Source organism: Meles meles, chromosome 5 (assembly GCF_922984935.1).
Source record: "Meles meles chromosome 5, mMelMel3.1 paternal haplotype, whole genome shotgun sequence".
Taxonomy (NCBI): domain Eukaryota; kingdom Metazoa; phylum Chordata; class Mammalia; order Carnivora; family Mustelidae; genus Meles; species Meles meles.
Window position 1 is genome coordinate 27,446,634 of NC_060070.1, and position 17,493 is coordinate 27,464,126.

A 17,493-nucleotide genomic window follows, 5' to 3' on the forward strand; every position below is an offset into this window, starting at 1 on the left:
CTTTTGTCTTAGAATATGATGCAAGACTAGAGTGATGGTTTTTTCCTTCCTTACTTAGATTTCCAAAATCACGCATTTGTTTTATGTTAGTACTTTCCTGTTACTTCCATGTACAAACATTTAACTTTAAAAGTTGCTAATAGGGGAGCCTGGGTAGCTTAGTGGGTTAAAGCCTCTGCCTTCGGCTCAGGTCATGATCTCAGGGTCCTGGGATTGAGCCCATCGGGCTCTCCGCTTGGCGGGGAACCTGCTTCCCCCTCTCTCTCTCTACCTGCTTCTCTGCCTACTTGTGATCTCTCTCTCTCTCTCTGTCAAATAAATAAATAAAATCTTTAAAAAAAATAAAAGTTGCTAATAGTTTTTTTTTTATTAGGAGACTGCTGTCTTATATAAAAATTGTTAGATTAAAATATAAAATCTGCTTTGTTATAGTTTCCTATCCTGGTTACTTTTGGATTTTTTTTTCACATTTAACATTGTTGATAATAGAAATTTATTTACTTGTTAACCATAACAGTAACAACAAATAACCATCACCAATAACTGCAAAGATACAAAAATTTGTGTTTAATATGTATTTTTTTTTTAAAGATTTTATTTATTTGACGGAGAGAGGGAGAGCACAAGCAGGTGGAGCAGCAGGCAAAGGGAGAGGGAAAAACAGGCTCTCCATTGAGCAGGGAGCACCGTGCAATGTCAGGGCTCAATGTAGGGCTTGAGCCTAGGATCTTGGGATCATGACCTGAGCCAAAGGCAGAGCTTAACCTACTGAGCCATCCAGGCACACAATATGTATTGTTTGGACACACTCTCTCTTGAGTCTTATCTTCTTATTGTGAGAGTTCCTACTGGAATCTTGATTTTCATTTCTGCAAATACATTTTTCCTAATCTGGGTTTAGGATGTCAGATGCTAGATGTTTAGTTGGCTTTATGTATGACTATAATTCACAGAGTATTGCATTTCTTTAAGATAGTGAGGCCAAGAGTAACATTGTCTTATGTTTAATGTGTTGGATAAGAGGAGGGATATAGATTTTTTTTCTTTTCCTGGAATTTCTTCTGAACACTAGTTCATTTTTATTTTTATTTTTATTTTATTATTATTTTTTTGTCTTTCATCATCTGAAAAGTAACCCAGTGTTTTCAAGGAGTATTTCCTTCTCACTAGTTTTTACTCTCTGAGAGTCAGCGCTATTAATTTAAAAAGTATTCTGTGTGAAAAAAAAATTTATCTGAAATATCTTAATCTTGAATGGCCCAGGTTTTAAACAATGGTTGCGTATTAGAGAATGAATACTGCTTGTAGTTGTTATAGGACAGAAAAGCACCCACTTTAATATAAAAGAGTGGAGTGTCCTATACTAAGATTATAAACCCTACCTGTTGCTAAAGAGCTATTGTATAAAAAGCTGGGATACAGATCAGAAGTGATCTACAAAAGCTATTTTTAGCTGCCTTGAGCCAATGAAGAAACAAGAATTACTCAGAAAACCCTATTTCAAAACATGTGCATTACAGGCTGCATTAAAAATTTAGAATTGCCTTCTGAAGTTATTGAAGAATTGTTAGTGTGAGTATAATATACTCCATATGGTTTACAACCCAAAGCAGGTGTGGTGAAATAAGGGAGAATTCCTCATACTCAAATGCCTTTGAAGAATTATATTCTCAGAAGATTTATAAGGGGTCCTGACTTCACTGCGATGATGAGTTTCACAGAGTTTTTGCAGATATAGTAGAGGAGGAAGGGTACTAAAAGCCATGTTGACTTGTGTTTGATTGTATTGGTGAGTGGGATTCCATTCTATTATAGTTAGTCAATTTTAGTTATCTCCAAGGATCATGAACAGATAAAGAGTATGTTTAGTGTTTTATGAATCATTGTATGCATCTTTAATTCTTCCTCAAGGCAAAAAGGAATCTTGAAAAATTAGTCTATCTTTTAGCCTCCAGGCTGCATTATACCCCTAAAAATCTTCATTTGTAATTGTGTTAATATCACCCATGTCTTACAATTACTTCTGTATTTCTGGGACATGTTCAAATCTCAGTGGATGAGCATATGATATAAATTATTACAGGGTAGGGATTATTGATTTTTGTTAACTCTTTGTATATCTTTCCATAAGTTGAACACTGAGTCTAAAATGCTTTGTTCAGGTATCCTGCTGACTTAACTTTAGCAGCAAGTAAAAACGGCCTTTTCATTGTCTCAAAGTAGTCAGTTCATGCATAAATTCATTAAAAGGTATTTAAAACTTGGTTCCATGTAGATATATAGCAGTGCATATAGGTTTCAAGGTTTATTTTTAAGCTTAAATCTTGCATTATTATGTTTTACAAAATAAAATAGGAAACTTTCGGGGGAGAAGGAAACTCCATTTAAAAAATATTTTAAAAAGAGGAGCGTGTGGGTGGCAGTTGGTTAAGCATTTGACTTTAGCTCAGGTCATGATCTCACGGTCCTGGGATCAAGTCCAGTGTAGTTGGGCTCCGTGAACAGCGGGGAGTCTGCTTGTCCCTCTCCTCCCTCTGCCCCTCCTCTGCTCTTGTTCTTTCTGTCTCTCTCAAATAAATAAAAAATCTTAAAATATTTTTAAAAGGTATTAGTAGGACTTTTCAAATTAAAGAAATATGATAAATCCTCTGAAATTTACTTTCTAATCTCACTTCATAGTAAAATCAGGACTGCATGAAAAGATTTTTGATCAACTGGCTAAGACCCCTAAAGCTTTGTAGAATTTGTAACCGAATTTTTGCTTTGATAACAAGAGTGCTGTTCAGATTTACATTATTTTTTAAAAGACAAAGATTCAGAAGACAAATTCCGTGTTGTTGTAACTAAGAAATTGAATAATCTTTGCTGATTTCATATAGATGATCTCATATAGATTTCATATAGATGCATTGGTTTTATTAGAGGTAAATCAAGATGAAGGTCTTGTTTTTTTGTTTGTTTGTTTGTTTTTTTTTTTTTTGAAGGTCTTGTTTAAAGGAATTGGTTTGAGTAGTTGAGAATGAATTTTGACCAATTCTTGTCCTTGCAACGTAATAGCACTATGAGTTTTTTGGCTTTTGTTGGGGTAGGGAGAGAGTTGGGAGGGGCAGAAGGAGAAGAGAGAGAATCTTAGCAGACTGCACGCCCAGTGCAGAGCCGGACACTGTCTGGATCTAACTACCCTGAGATCATGACCTCAGTCAAAGTCAAGGGTTGGACCCTTAACCAACTGGGCCACCCAGGTGCCCCAGTAGATTTTAAACTACTCTGTTCCTATTTAAAAATGATCAGATGAAAGAAATGAGCATAACAACTCCTCAGTAATTTAATTTTTTATAATTTTCCTTAGGTCAGCTCTTACTAGCTTTCAATAGCAAAATAATGGTTTGTCTTGGGATATTGATTTTAAAAATCATTTCAGAGTTTGGTTATTCAGCTGGGCTATTACAGTCTCTGGCAAATTTTTTTCCCCCCTGCCCTTACCTACTCCCTCTGGTATATTCTGTTCACTGTTTATGTAATTAAAATGTTGTGAACACTCTGGAAGACACTTAAGAGCAATAATCATATTGGTACCCTTCCTTCCTTCCTTCCTTCTACCATTATTAATATGTATAATGTAATTTTGCAAGGAAAGTACAGAGAGCACTATCCTAGACCCTTAATTTGTTTAGCCTGTGCAGTGAACTAGGACCAGTGTGTTACTTGATTTTTTTTTAATAAAAATTTGATTTATTAGCATATTTGCAGTTTTTGTGTTACTTGATTTTTTATCTCATTTTTAGAAAGTATGGTAAAACCTGATATTATTCTACTTGGATATAATTGACTCCCATTTTTTTGGCCATAAACTGAGCTTACTTTTTGGTGGTTTTTGTCTTTTTTATTAGTTCTTTAAGATTTGTTATTGTGTTAAATTGCCACAGATGGTTGATTATTGTTTTTGTAGAATAACTTGGATTAAAAACCCTAGTGAACTGTCAAATGGTTTCGTCACAATTAATATATATGAGAGTACACAGCGGGATTAGTTTATGAACTAATTTCACTTCACTTAAAAAATAAATTTTATTTTTATCAGAATAAACTTTATGTTGCTGAATTTATATAGCTACCTATGAAGCTTCACAAACAATATAAAATGATAGTTGAACCCTGCTTAGAGTAGATTTAAGCTCCTGAAACTTAAAAGTATTGTTTGACACTGGTATTATATAATGACTGTGTTTGATAGAACTGACTGTATATTTTACATACCAAGTTGTAGGCTTGGTAAGGAACAGTGCTTACCTACGTTCCGTCAGCTCTCCTGATACCTTTTAGCTAGCTTTCAAGCTTTTCATTCAGAGAATTACGGTAGAGCCATGCAAACTTAATTGAAAGCTTTTGCAAAAACATTCATTGGATTCAGCCTTGAGGCACAAAGATAGACTAACATTTTGATTGTATTTTTAGGTTCAGAGTAATATTATTTATTCTAATGTTAGAATTCTTCTTTAATCACTTCTGGGAAATGTGAGCAAAAATAGTTCTGTTACTACAATTTTCAAACATAATTGGATAATAATGATTTTTACTACATGTTACATAATCAAAGTTTTGAAAGGTTTAGGTGGACAGGTTTCTATTGAAAAATCTATATAAACCCGTCATTGATTAGTGAGTTGGACATTTTTCTTAGTGGATAAGTAATTTGTGCATTGCTGTCAAGTCGTATCATCAGAATTATTTTTACTAAAAGGTAAAGATGCTGCTTTTGTTGTTTTGTCTTTTAGGAAGTAGAAATATCACAACTCAGATTTTTACTTACAATTTTAATATTGAACATCAATTCCTTTTTACTTTGATCAGTGTTATTTAGAGTTGACATTGATAAAGTAGAGCTGCCTTGGGTTTCTTGCTTTGTACTTTTTCAGTGTATTGGGCACAGGTGGTCTTGGTTAGTCACTGCCTTCAATTAAATGACTTTTGAGATTGACCCGAACATTAGCTTTGCACATTAGTTTTCCACTCAGAATATTGTTTTATCACTTGAAAGGTCATGAAGTCTGTTGAAAGTGTGTTGTTTCTTCTCAAGGATTTCTTGAAGCCGTATGAAAATCCCCGTTCAATGCTTTTCTTTCAAGGGTCTTTACTAGCAGTTTCTTATACTGTAAGAAGGAAGGAGTCTCCCCCCACTTGTAGATTATCTAGGAATAGGAGAATAGTTTATTTTTGTGTTTTTTTTGCTGGGGGAGTATTGGACAGTTTCCTACTTTAAAAGTAGAATATCAGTTGCCTCCCAGGATTTATTAAATTTACTAGCATAGTGTCCAGGTACATGTTAAGGTTACTCATATTATTATATCATTACATATTTTAAACAACTATATAATTTTTGTAAATGCATATAGTATGTTTTGTTTTATTAGTATGTTTTATTTCTGCTTTTGGGACAAACTGGATGGCTTGGTCAGTGGAGTATGCGACTCTTTTTTTTTTTTTTTTTTTAAGATTTTTATTTATTTATTTCACAGAGAGACACAGCGAGAGAGGGAACACAAGCAGGGGGAGTGGGAGAGAGAGAAGCAGGCTTCCAGCTGAGCAGGGAGCCCAACGCAGGGCTTGATCCTAGGACCTTGGGCTCATGACTGAGCGGAAGTCAGACACTTAACGACTGAGCCACCCAGGCACCCCAGTATGCAACTCTTTTTTTTTTTTTTTTTTAAAGATTTTTTATTTCTTTGACAGATAAAGAGCACAAGTAGGCAGAGAGGCAGGCAGGGGGGGGGGGAAGCAGACTCCCCACTGAGCAGAGAGCCCGATGCGGGGCTCAATGCGGGGCTCGATCCCAGGACCCTGAGATCATGACCTGAGCCAAAGGCAGAGGCTTTAACCCACTGAGCCACCTAGGCGCCCCCCAGTATGCAACTCTTGATCTAGCTGTTGTGAGTTCAAGGCCCATGTTGGGTGTAGAGATTACTTAAAAAAACTAAAGTCTTTAAGATAATAATAGCAACAATAATAATAATAATTTATTTTGCTTCTTTGTGAATTGCTTGGTTTCAATTGCACATTAATATGTATTTTCAGTGTATATATTCCTTTCATCTCTCCTGAGCCTTTTGAATTGTGGCTTTTTGTCTAATTTCTACAACAGCTAATGAACGTTATTGCTGCTGTCCATCTCATTCTTGTTTTGGGCCATATAGACACAGCTTTTTTTTTTTTTTTTTTTTAAGATTTTATTTATTTATTTGACAGAAAGAGACTGTGAGAGAGCTAACAGGAGTAGGGGAAGTAGGAGAGGGAGAAGCAGGCTTCCTACTGAGCAGGGAACCTGATGTGGGGTTTGATCCTGAGCTAAAGGCAGACACTTAACAACTGAGCCACCCAGGCAACTGTAAACACAGCTTCTAGGTCAAAACTTGGAAAGAAGAAGAAAGAAAGAAGCCATGATCAAAAGGCTCAAGTAGGCCTTGTCTTATAAAATAATGACCTAAATGCTTATTTTTCTTATATTTGAAAGATGTGCTTGACCACTTGTCCTCAGTTTAAAGGAGTTTTATAGCTGATAAAATTTTATGTAAATGTTTCTATTTCTCTTGGATTAGAAGTGAATTCAAGTAGTAATGCATGAATACTCTATCTTAAAATATTTTACTTTTATCAGAATCTTTGCAATAAACATGATAGCCCCTTAAATGACCTTTTTTTGTCCAGTCATGAACACCAGGCAACAATTTTCGGCTCTTAGTTTTCTTTCTGGTATCTGTTTCCAATAATATGCTTCTATTGCTCTTTCTCAACATTCAGATATCAGTGAATCATTTCTTGTCCTGCTGAGTGAGGACTTAACTCATTTAAATCCTCTTCCCATGCCTTCTCCCCCATTTCTAAAATTAAATTGTAAATTTTGACAGAAAAGATTAGGTGTATATGTAGTTAGGTAATTATTGTTTACTGCTGAGTCAAGTACTCGATTATAATAACATTTTCTGTCTAGGGTGACTATTTTTCTTAAAGTTAGTAATTGGCTTTGTTCCATTTTCTTTTTATGAATTAGTAATTCTTCCTATATGCTCCTACAGAATATCACAGGACTATTTTCTACAAAGACAAATTCATTAGATAGTATCAGGTCCAGTTTTTTTAAACTTGGGAATTTCTTAGTTTGGGCTTCCATATCATCTATATTTTGATGTATTCCTTTGGTAGCTTCTTGAGAAAAGGTGCATTGGATGTAATTTTTTTTTAAAATCTTACACAGCTAAGCATATTTTTAATTTAAAACCATATATTAGAATGATAGTGTGGTTGGCTATAGTTCTACATTGGAAATCATTTACCTTACAATTTTGAAGGCATTTAATGTTTTAAATTCCATTATTGCTGTTGAGAAGTTTTGTGCTAATCCCATATATGTTTATCTGGAATCTTCTATTCCCAGTATTATGAAATTTCACTTCGATGTGCCTTGTTCAAAGTCTTTTAATTTATTATACCAGAGAGTTTTTGAGCCTTTTCAGTCTGGCACTGCATGTCTTTCAGTTACGGAAATTTTTTGGTATTATTTCTTGATTACTTCCCTTTGGTCTACCACCTCTTTCATTCTCTTTGTTCTTGATTTCTATAGTGTCTCCCTGGATTGATCTACTAATTTCCTATTCTTCCTGTTTTCTTTGTCTCTTTGTTTTACTTTCTTTCTTGTGGAGTTTTCAACATTGTCTTTCTAAACTTCTGTTGAATTTGTGGAGTGCCTGACTGGCTCAGAGAGATACATGTGACTCTTGTTCTTGGGGTTGTGAGTTGAAGCCTCATGTTGGTTGTGGAGATTATTTAAATAAATAAATAAAAATAAACTTAAAAAAAAATTTAAACTCCTGTTGAATTTTTGCTTCTTCCATCACATTTTTGATTTCTTATTCTTTGAATATTTTTTTTTCTTTGAATATTTTTCTCCCAGCATCTTATTCTTGTCCTATGGATGTAATATCTTTTCTGTTTTAGGGTAATGTCTTTTCTAAATTTTGTTGTTTTTTTCTTTGGTTTCCTTTATTATCTTTATTTTTCTGACTTCCATTTTCTTTTTGTTCTGGTTTTTGTTTTTCAGGTTAGAGACCTGCTTTTAGTCAAGTTAGTTGTCTCTTAAATATTGTCTGTCCATTTGTAATATAGCAGTGAGGCACTAAAATGTTGGCTGAAAGTATCATGTACATGGGCTGGGTTTGTTGACTGACATCACATAATGCTATGGTTTCTCAGTCTTGCCACTATTGATGTTTTGGGACTGAAAATTCTTTGTTATGGGGGCTCTCTGTAGATTGTAGGATGTTTAGACCTATCCCTGACCTCTACCCACTAGCTGCCAGTTGCACACCCTTCCCCAGTCATGGAAAAGAAAATCTCCCAGCTTTGCCAGGTGTTCCCTAGGGGTGACTGGGCTATTTCATGGCCACTTTGTAATGCCAGTATTTGTAGGTATCTTCTCTAGTGCCAGTCTGCAGAGGAGGCTTTCAGTCTCCACCCCTTGAGGTTTAGCCTGGCTACTGGATTTCTGGGAGTCTAGTGGAACGTAGTTTTTACGGAAAAAAACGGAAGTTTTTACTTAATTGTGTTCTTCATGGCTCCTATTCTCTGCTTTACCTATGTATCTTGCCTGTCAGTCTTGAGCCTTCCTATTAACTTTGTCCAGACAGTAAACCTATTTTGAGACAGTGTAGGGAGAGATAGTGGCTAACTGTATATGTATGGGGAGGAAGGGTCCTGTGGTAAAGTCCAGCTGTTTCTTTTGTAGGCTTTTACTACAATTCCTGTTTAGAGCTCTTTGTAACTGTTCCTATCCTCCAAAGTACCTGGTACTCCCAACTCCTGTGTTTTGTATGTGTGTTTGACAGGGAGAATTTGATGGTTTGTTGGGATCCACGTTTGCAGGTGCCTTTGATCTGCTAAGTTGGCTTCTATTCCTCCACTTGCTTGCCACTTTCCCAAAACTTACTGACCTGGCTAGCATGCTGTTGTGTTCTTTCCTATTCCTCCTTGTGAGTTTATAGCCTTACTATTTTACTGACTTTGTACTAGGTCTTAGAGCATCATAATGAACATGTGTGTTCAGTCTAAAGGTAATATTAAACAGTGTAATTCCAAAAACTTTTGGGTTTTTACATGTTTTCTTCCTTTTTGCAGGAGAAACCCAAATGAAGATCAAAGGAATAAAACCAGAAGAGATTCTTTTTTTTTTTTTTTTACGTTTTCAGGCGATCCACATTCTATATCTAGTTACCGAATATGTGTTTCTAGGATTTTACATTAACTTGCTCTTTCTTAGTGTGACTCAGATGTTTGCAGAAGTAGAGCTTAACAGAGTATGTATGAATGAGACTAGCAGAGAAACAGTATTGGTTACTGTTAATAGCAAAAGGACTTCTTAGCTTTTTAACATTTTGAACTTTAATAATTATGTTTAGTAATTATGTTTGAGTTTAAGAAAGTGATAATTCAGGTACCTATTTTTTGTTTTTAGAGGCAAGAATTCTGGTTTCTAAAACAAATATCTAGAGTAGCACTGTCAATTTCACTAACCATATGTGGCTATTTAAAGTTAATTATTATAAAATAAAAAATTCAGTTCCTCAGTTATTCTAGCCATTTTTCAAGTCTTTGGTAGCTACATGTGTCAGTGATGTTCTAGAGCCTTTCTGGTTATATTAACATAGGTTATATTGCATTGATAATTCCACATATATTGTTTCAAAAGGACTAACCAAAAGTTGAGGTCGTTAAGCTATCATAATTGTCATGTTCCTACTTATTCTACTTTAAAATTTCAGGTAGTGGCAAGAGCATTTCTTATATCTGTTTAAATTGTGATAATTGTGTCTTTGTTTGACTTCTCTGGCTTTACTTTTTAATTGTTTCTTTTCCCTCCAGACAGTGCAGTGTTTGCTAGACAGTGGTGCTGATATTAACAGACCAAATGTATCTGGAGCTACTCCATTGTATTTTGCTTGCAGGTAGGATATTTTATATTTCCAGATGCTCTCATTAATGTATTTATTACATTTCCAAAGACAAGCATTTCTGTATATTTTCTGAAGTTCTCGTTTTCCCACAAATGCTGTGCTCACTGAACTGTACAAGTAAAAGCATTTTCTATTATATTGCCAGTGTTTTTATGTGGTGTAGGTGGGAGCTTTTGATTTACTTGATTATTTAAATTTTAGACTAATTACTTAATAAGTGATGAAAAAAGATACCTCTATAATTCAGTAATTTCCATAGTTTTCTTTGTTAAGTACTAGATCTATTCCAGAGGGATGAACTATTAAAGTATGTCTTGGACCAGAGCCATGTCTTTGCTTTCTTTGGAGTTGTAACTTAAAAAAAAAATCTTTGTATTTATCTTGTTAGATATTAAATTATGCATTAAGTTATTTTAGTACTTCTATTTTGGTTCATTTTCTTGAAGCATATGCTTTGTTCATTTGCTCATTCATGTAATAAGCAAATGTTTAGTTAGCACTCAGTGTGTGCCATATATTAGAGTATTAGTGATATAGTAATAAATAAATCTAAGTCCATAAGGAGCTAACAACATAACAATTACTCACGTATTCCACCCTGTACCTACACACCCATGTACATACATACTATGTTATAAAAATGTAGTTTCTTTTTTTTTTTTAGATTTTATTATTTATTTGACAGAGAAAGACATAGGGAGAGAAGGAACACAAGCAGGGGGAGTGAGAGAGGGAGAACCAGGCTTCCCGCTGACCAGGGAGCCCGATGCGGGGCTTGATCCCAGGACCATGGGATCATGACCCGAGCCGAAGGCAGATGCTTAACAACTCAGCCACTCAGGCCCCCTAAATGTAGTTTCCGATTAGAACCAGTTTACAGTAAACCAGTGTTTCTTGTCTTTGGTTTAGATTATATGAAGTACAGTATTTATTTAGCCTCTTAAATGCAGATATGGAGTTATCCAGAAAGTTCCTCTTTTCTTATTCTTTCTTCTGTTATGTATCATTTTACTGGATGTTTCTTTTAGACTGAAAGACCTACTTTTGTTCTTATTTAGCTTCTCTTTAGAGTCTCTGATGTTACTTTTATTAGACTGCTTCAAATCATCATCGAAGGACCTTAAATTAGACTACAAGGATTTTCAGATCTTTAGACCTTCTATATGCTATCTGAATCCAGCCATTTTCTTAAAGTATATTTATGTTTTGGTTGCTTGGCTAGAAAACCAGTTCTTTCCATGGCATCCTGAATTTATGAAAATGTCATTGTTTGATTCCCTGAAATTATATCCTATCTTGAGGTGTTATCTCTAAATCAGTCCTTTCTTTGAAGCTTCAGATTTGATGGCCACCTGCCTGATTTACATCATCACTCGCAAGTCTTACAGAATCTCAGATGTCAACATGTCCAAAATAAAGTTTCTGATTTTCCTTCTCAAATCTTTCCTTTGTCTTTTCTCATCTCAGTCATTGGAACTGTTGTCCTTTCAGTTGTTTAAACAGAAACTAGATCATTATTTTTTTTTAAAGATTTTATTTATTTATTTGACAGAGAGAGATCACAAGTAGATAGAGAGGCGGGCAGAGAGAGAGAGAGAGAGAGAGAGGGAAGCAGGCTTCCTGCTGAGCAGAGAGCCCAACGTGGGACTCGATCCCAGGACCCCGAGATCATTACCTGAGCCAAAGGCAGCGGCTTAACCACTGAGCCACCCAGGTGCCCGATCATTATTTTTTTATTACTCTCTCTCTCTGTCTCTCTTTGACCCTGAACTTGGAATTTAGTAGTTAGTTCTATAAATTCTACCTTCAGAATATATTCTGAATCTCTTCTCCAGCTCACTGAAAAGACTTTAGTGTTGTTAGCGCTTGTCTAGGCTGCTATAGTCGTCTCTTAACTGGTCTCTCTGATTTCTCTGTTTTTTCCTTTTTCCTTCCCATCTGTCTTTTCCTCAGCAGCCAGAGGGATCTTTTTTTTTTTTTTTAAGATTTTATTTATTTATTTGACAGACAGAGATCACAAGTAGGCAGAGAGGCAGGCAGAGAGAGAGAGAGAAACAGGCTCCTTGCTGAGCTGGGAGCCTGATGTAGGGCTCGATCCCAGGACGCTGGAATCATGACCTGAGCCAAAGGCAGAGGCTTTAACCCACTGAGCCACCCAGGTGCCCCAAGAGGGATCTTTTTTAAAAAAACGAATCGACTTGGGGTGCTTGAGTGACTCAGCCAGTTGATCTGACTCTTGATTTCAGCTCAGGTCATGGTCTCATGGTTTTGGATGGAGTCCTGAGCCTGGCTCCGTGCTCGGCAGGGAGTCTGCATGGGATTCTTTCTCTCCATTTGCCTCCCCACCCCTTTGAAGATAAATCTTAGGGGCGCCTGGGTGGCTCAGTGGGTTGAAGCCTCTGCCTTCCACTCGGGTCATGATCTCAGGGTCCTGGGATCGAGCCCGGCGTCGGCTCTCTGCTCAGCAGGGAGCCGCTTTCCTTCCTCTCTCTGCCTGCCTCTCTGCCTGCTTGTGATCTCTGTCAAATAAATAAAATCTTTAAAAAAAAAAAAAGAAAGAAAGAAAGAAAATTCTAAAAAAAAAAAAAGGGGGGGGCGCCTGGGTGACTCAGTGGGTTAAGCCGCTGCCTTCAGCTCAGGTCATGATCTCAGGGTCCTGGGATTGAGCCCCGCATCGGGTTCTCTGCTCAGCGGGGAGCCTGCTTCCTCCTCTCTCTCTGCCTGCTTCTCTGCCTACTTGTGATCTCTGTCTGTCAAATAAATAAATAAAATCTTTAAAAAAAAAAAAAGATAAATCTTAAAAAAAAAAGATCAGCTTTTGTCACTGTGTTTAAACTTTGTCTTTAAAACTTCTCAGTGTCTGTGCATCATTTCAGATAAAATACAGGCTCTTCCTTTGCCTATGAGACCTGCGTGGTCTGACCCCAGCTTACCTCACTGCGCTTCTGTCACATTGGCTCTCTCTGAGTTCACCAAATGCAAGGGACTCTTTCCAGCAAGCTTTCTGCATACTGTTTGTTTTCCCTGAAATGCTCTTACCTTGGCTTTTTATGTGGCTGACTCTTTCTTTGTGTCACTGCTTAACTGTTACTTAACCAGTCTGAGTAGGCCTCCCCCCAAATTTTCTTTCACAGAAGCATCACAGTCTTTTTTTTTTTTTTTGAAGTAGTCTCACACCCATCCTGGAGCCAGCACAGGGTTTGACCTTACGACCCTGAAATCAAGACCTGAGCTTAAGATTAAGAGTCCCACACTTAAGCTTAATGGACTGAGCCACCCAGGTGCGCAAGCACTTGTATTTTGTAATTGTTTATTTAGTTGTTTATAGTGTATTTCTCCTACTAGACTGAAAGCTCAATAAAAGCAAGACCATCTGTTTGATGGTCTGTTTGATTCTTGATGCTTGGCGTGAAATAAAGCTTTGCTTGACCTTCGCTTTGTATCAGTCTTGCTCCTTTGACCATGGACCCATTATTGGGGGACCCAACATTGGGGACCCAACAGATAGTATTATAGTTAGAACATAGAGGTATGGTAAAAGAGTTTTTTAGAAGTACTTTCTGTTAGTATATGCCCATCATTAACTTTTATTTCTTTAATTTTTAAAAAATTTTATTTATTTGATAGAGATCATAAGTAGGCAGGGATGCAGAGAGAGAGGGGGAAGCAGGCTCCCTACTGGGGAGAGCCTGATGTGGGGCTTGGTCCCAGGACCTTGAGATCATGACCTGAGCTAAAGGCAGAGACTTAACCCACTGAGCCACCCAGGTGCCCATCTTTAATTGTTTTTAAGATTTTATTTTTAAGTGCTCTCTACACCCAATAGGGGGCTCAAATTCACAGTCTCAAGACTGAGTTGCTTGCTCTACTGATTTAGCCAGCCAAGCGCTTCTCCCATCATTAACTTTTATTCTAGCAAATACTAGAACATCCAGCCCATCTCCTACCTCCCTCCCTCTGTGCACCCTGTTTGTTCTCCATCTTTAAATCTCTTATGGTTGGTTTTCCTCTCTCATTTCCCTCCACCATATGTTTGTCTATATTGTTTATTAAATTCCGCATGAGTGAAATCATATGGTGCTTGTAGGCATACTTTTAATTTTTTTTGTGATATCTAGATATAGGTATACATTAAATGTATAAATTATTCCCAGTGTATCCTCTCTGATAAATGAAAAGGGAAAGGAATGTGGGAAACAGAACAAGTTGCTCCTATAGACAAACTAAATTTAAAAAAATTAATGTAAGTTTTTATTAGTTGAGAGGTATTACTAGATATATCATCATATGCTTTTTAAAAATTTTGAATTACATTTGAGAAGTATTGAGATATACGGGAGAAGGATCCGTGGAAGCAGGGTTCCAATCTTAGCCTCAAAACTGTGCAACTTCAGTCAGGTTTCTTGACCCCTGAAGCTTTTGTCTCTTTGTTTAGGAAATGGAAATGTTCTTTCTGGCTTGTGGGACATAGCGAGAATTAAGAGTCTCATGCTCTACCGACTGAGCTAGCCGGGCAGCTCATAGCGAGAATTAAATGAGATGGCTTATAGCAAGCATTTGCCAGTGTATTTTGCACTTAGTAGTTAGTAAGTGCCTACTAAACTAGCACACTTCTCCACTCCTCAGCACAAAGTAGGGTTGTCCTCAATCGGTTTTATTGCTGTATAAGATTTTCATTCTGAGAAATAGGATTCTTCTTTTACCACACAGACCTTTACTTTCTTTTTTTTTTTTTTTCTTTTTTATACTTAGGTTCTCATTCTGACCCATATTTAATTATGTAGTGCTTCTGTGAGTGAGTCATTTTCAAACAGATTTTGACCTAAAATTATGACAGGCACTATTTCCCAGCCATTTTTTCCCTCTAGTTATTTTGCACAAGACATAATTCATTACCTTTCTCTCATGTGTACTGTAGGCACACAATGATTCCTCTTCCATTCCACCCCCATTTTTAGACAGCTTTGTTTTGTGTTTTGTTTTGTTTTGTTTTGTTTTTTTTCAATTAGCAATAATCGCGCCTCGGATAAACCTCATTGGCTACGATACTGCCACTGCGCAAAGCTTGTTTTTTTTTTTTTAAAGATTTTATTTATTTATTTGACAGACAGAGATCACAAGTAGGCAGAGAGGCAGGCAGAGAGAGAGAGGAGGAAGCAGGACCCTGGGATCATGACCTGAGCCGAAGGCAGAGTCTTTAACCCACTGAGCCACCCAGGCACCCCAAGACAGCTTTGTTTTTAGGACTTTTTTTTAAGGGGGGGCAGAGGGAGAGGTGGAGAGAGTCTTTTTTTTTTTTTTTTTAAAGATTTTATTTAATATCTGACAGTGAGAGAGAGCACGAGCAGAGAGAGGGAGAAGGAGAAACAGACTCCCCACTGAGGAGAGAGCCTGATGCTGGGCTTGATCCTAGGATGCTGGGATCATGACCAGAGCCTACGCAGAAGCTTAATGCTTAACCAACTGAGCCACCCAGGTGCCCTGAGGGAGAAAGAGTCTTAAGCAGACTCTGCACTAGTGCAGAGCTGGATGCAGGACTTGATCCCTCAACCCTGAGATCAGGGCCTGAGCCAAACCAAGAGTTGGTTGCGTAACCAGCTGTACCACCCAGCCATCCCTAGTACTTAATACAGAATTACAAATGCCTCAAGTCCTTAAATTGCTAGATTGGTTTTATTTTCAGTTGTATGCTTCCCATTCCCTTAACTGAGTTCTTTAAATAAAGCTTTGGATGTATATTTTCTGTATCTGGGATAACTTTTTTCTATTAGAAAAATTGAGGTTTAGCTGCGGTTGTATAGATAAAGTAAATTAGTGAGATATTTATGTAATTATAGATGTGTGCAATAGAGACATAGAAAAAGGTGTGATTCTGAACATGGATTTTTAGCTACTGCCAAGCGACTCCTTTCAATTTACAATCATAGCCATATAAAACAGGCCAAAGACTCAAAATGGTAAACTTTAGAAAGACCATTAGAAACTATGGTCTCTTTGTTTTATAAGTTATTCCAAAAAATACTGCAATATATCTACTGTATGCACTTTAGCCAAGTTTTCAGATCATATTGCTTGAAAGCCTAAAATCAGGAGACTGAAAGTGCTTGAAAAATCACTTCTAAGTACATTCGAAGTATTGTAGCTTGTTTTCTTTCTTTCTTTTTCTTTTCTTTTCTTTTTTTTAAGATTTTATTTATTAGAGAGAGACAGAGAGTGAGGGAACACAAGCAGGGGGGAGTGTGAGAGGGAGAACCAGGCTTCTTGCTGAGAGGGAGCCCATGGAGGGCTCGGTCCCAGGACTCTGGAATCATGACTTAAGCTGAAGGCAGATGCTTAATGACTCAGCCACCAAGGGGCCTCAGTACTAGCGCTTTCTTATTAAGTCTTTGCCAACTTAGTTTCCAGAAAATGCATTGGCATGTCCTTGAAGGGGCTATTATCTCAATCAATATTTAAAAAAAATAATTGAATTGTAAAGAATACTTATTCATTGAGCACATTTTTGCAGTTATTTGAACTGAAAAATCTTTTATGCAACACTCTGAGGAATTTGTTATAGGTTAGTCTTAATGTTGTGCAATATTGTAGGTGAGGGGGGCGCCTGGGTGGCTCAGTGGTTTAAGCCACTGCCTTCGGCTCAGGTCATGATCTCAGGGTCCTGGGATCGAGTCCCGCATCGGGCTCTCTGCTCAGCAGAGGGGAGCCTGCTTCCCCCTCACTCTCTCTGCCTGCCTCTCTGCCTACTTGTGATCTCTCTCTGTCAAATAAATAAATAAAAATCTTTAAAAAAAAAAAAAATATTGTAGGTGAGGTACTTGAAGCCCTAATTGGGTTAGGCAGATTTTGTATTTTATTAGCTCTTGTTTCTTGCTTTTATTTTTGAAATAAAATGTTAAACATGATTGTAGATGAGATTTTAATGTAGTTTTAGAAATTACTCCAGTTTTCTAAAAATGTCAAAATGGTATTTTTTTCTTCATGCTAATTATCCTTTTTGCATATATGATAAATAAAATTATTTGGAGACTTTAAAAACCATATATATTCAACAGTGTTGCATTTGTACATGGTGATCTTGTCTGTTCATTGTGTGAGATCCCCATTGTATTTTTTTTTTTTAATATTTTATTTATTTGACAGAGAGAAATCACAACTAGGCAGAGAGGCAGGCAGAGAGAGAGGAGGAAGCAGGTTCCCCGCGGAGCAGAGAGCCCGATGTGGGGCTCGATCCCAGGACCCTGGGACCATGACCTGAGCCGAAGGCAGAGGCTTTAACCCACTGAGCCACCCAGGCGCACCCCCATTGTATTTTTCTCATAGCATATATCCCCTTGCACCTTGTACCATACTCCTTTGAGTACTAAATTGTTTACTCTTTGAGGGCAAACTCTGTTTATTCATCTTGGTGGAATAATATATAGATGGAAGATTTTGGAATCAAGACTGACCTAGATTAAAATTTGCTGTCATGTAATTGTGATCTTGAGTAACT

At 36.9% G+C, this 17,493-nt stretch overlaps 1 protein-coding gene and 1 pseudogene across 4 annotated transcripts in view; one reads left to right on the top strand and one right to left on the bottom strand.

The window, feature by feature from the left end:
- The window catches only part of HACE1 (HECT domain and ankyrin repeat containing E3 ubiquitin protein ligase 1), a 122,378-nt gene that overhangs the window by 27,397 nt on the left and 77,488 nt on the right, over positions 1–17,493 (top strand). For 3 of the 4 annotated variants that reach the window (XM_046004959.1, XM_046004957.1, XM_046004960.1), the window contains exon 7: positions 9,910–9,992. The exons of the other annotated variant lie outside the window; for it this stretch is intronic. In XM_046004959.1, the coding sequence (XP_045860915.1) occupies positions 9,910–9,992 (83 nt within the window). The remainder of the gene's footprint in view (positions 1–9,909; positions 9,993–17,493) is intronic. 4 annotated transcript variants of the gene reach the window in all.
- Positions 14,983–15,067, bottom strand: LOC123942811 (annotated as a pseudogene).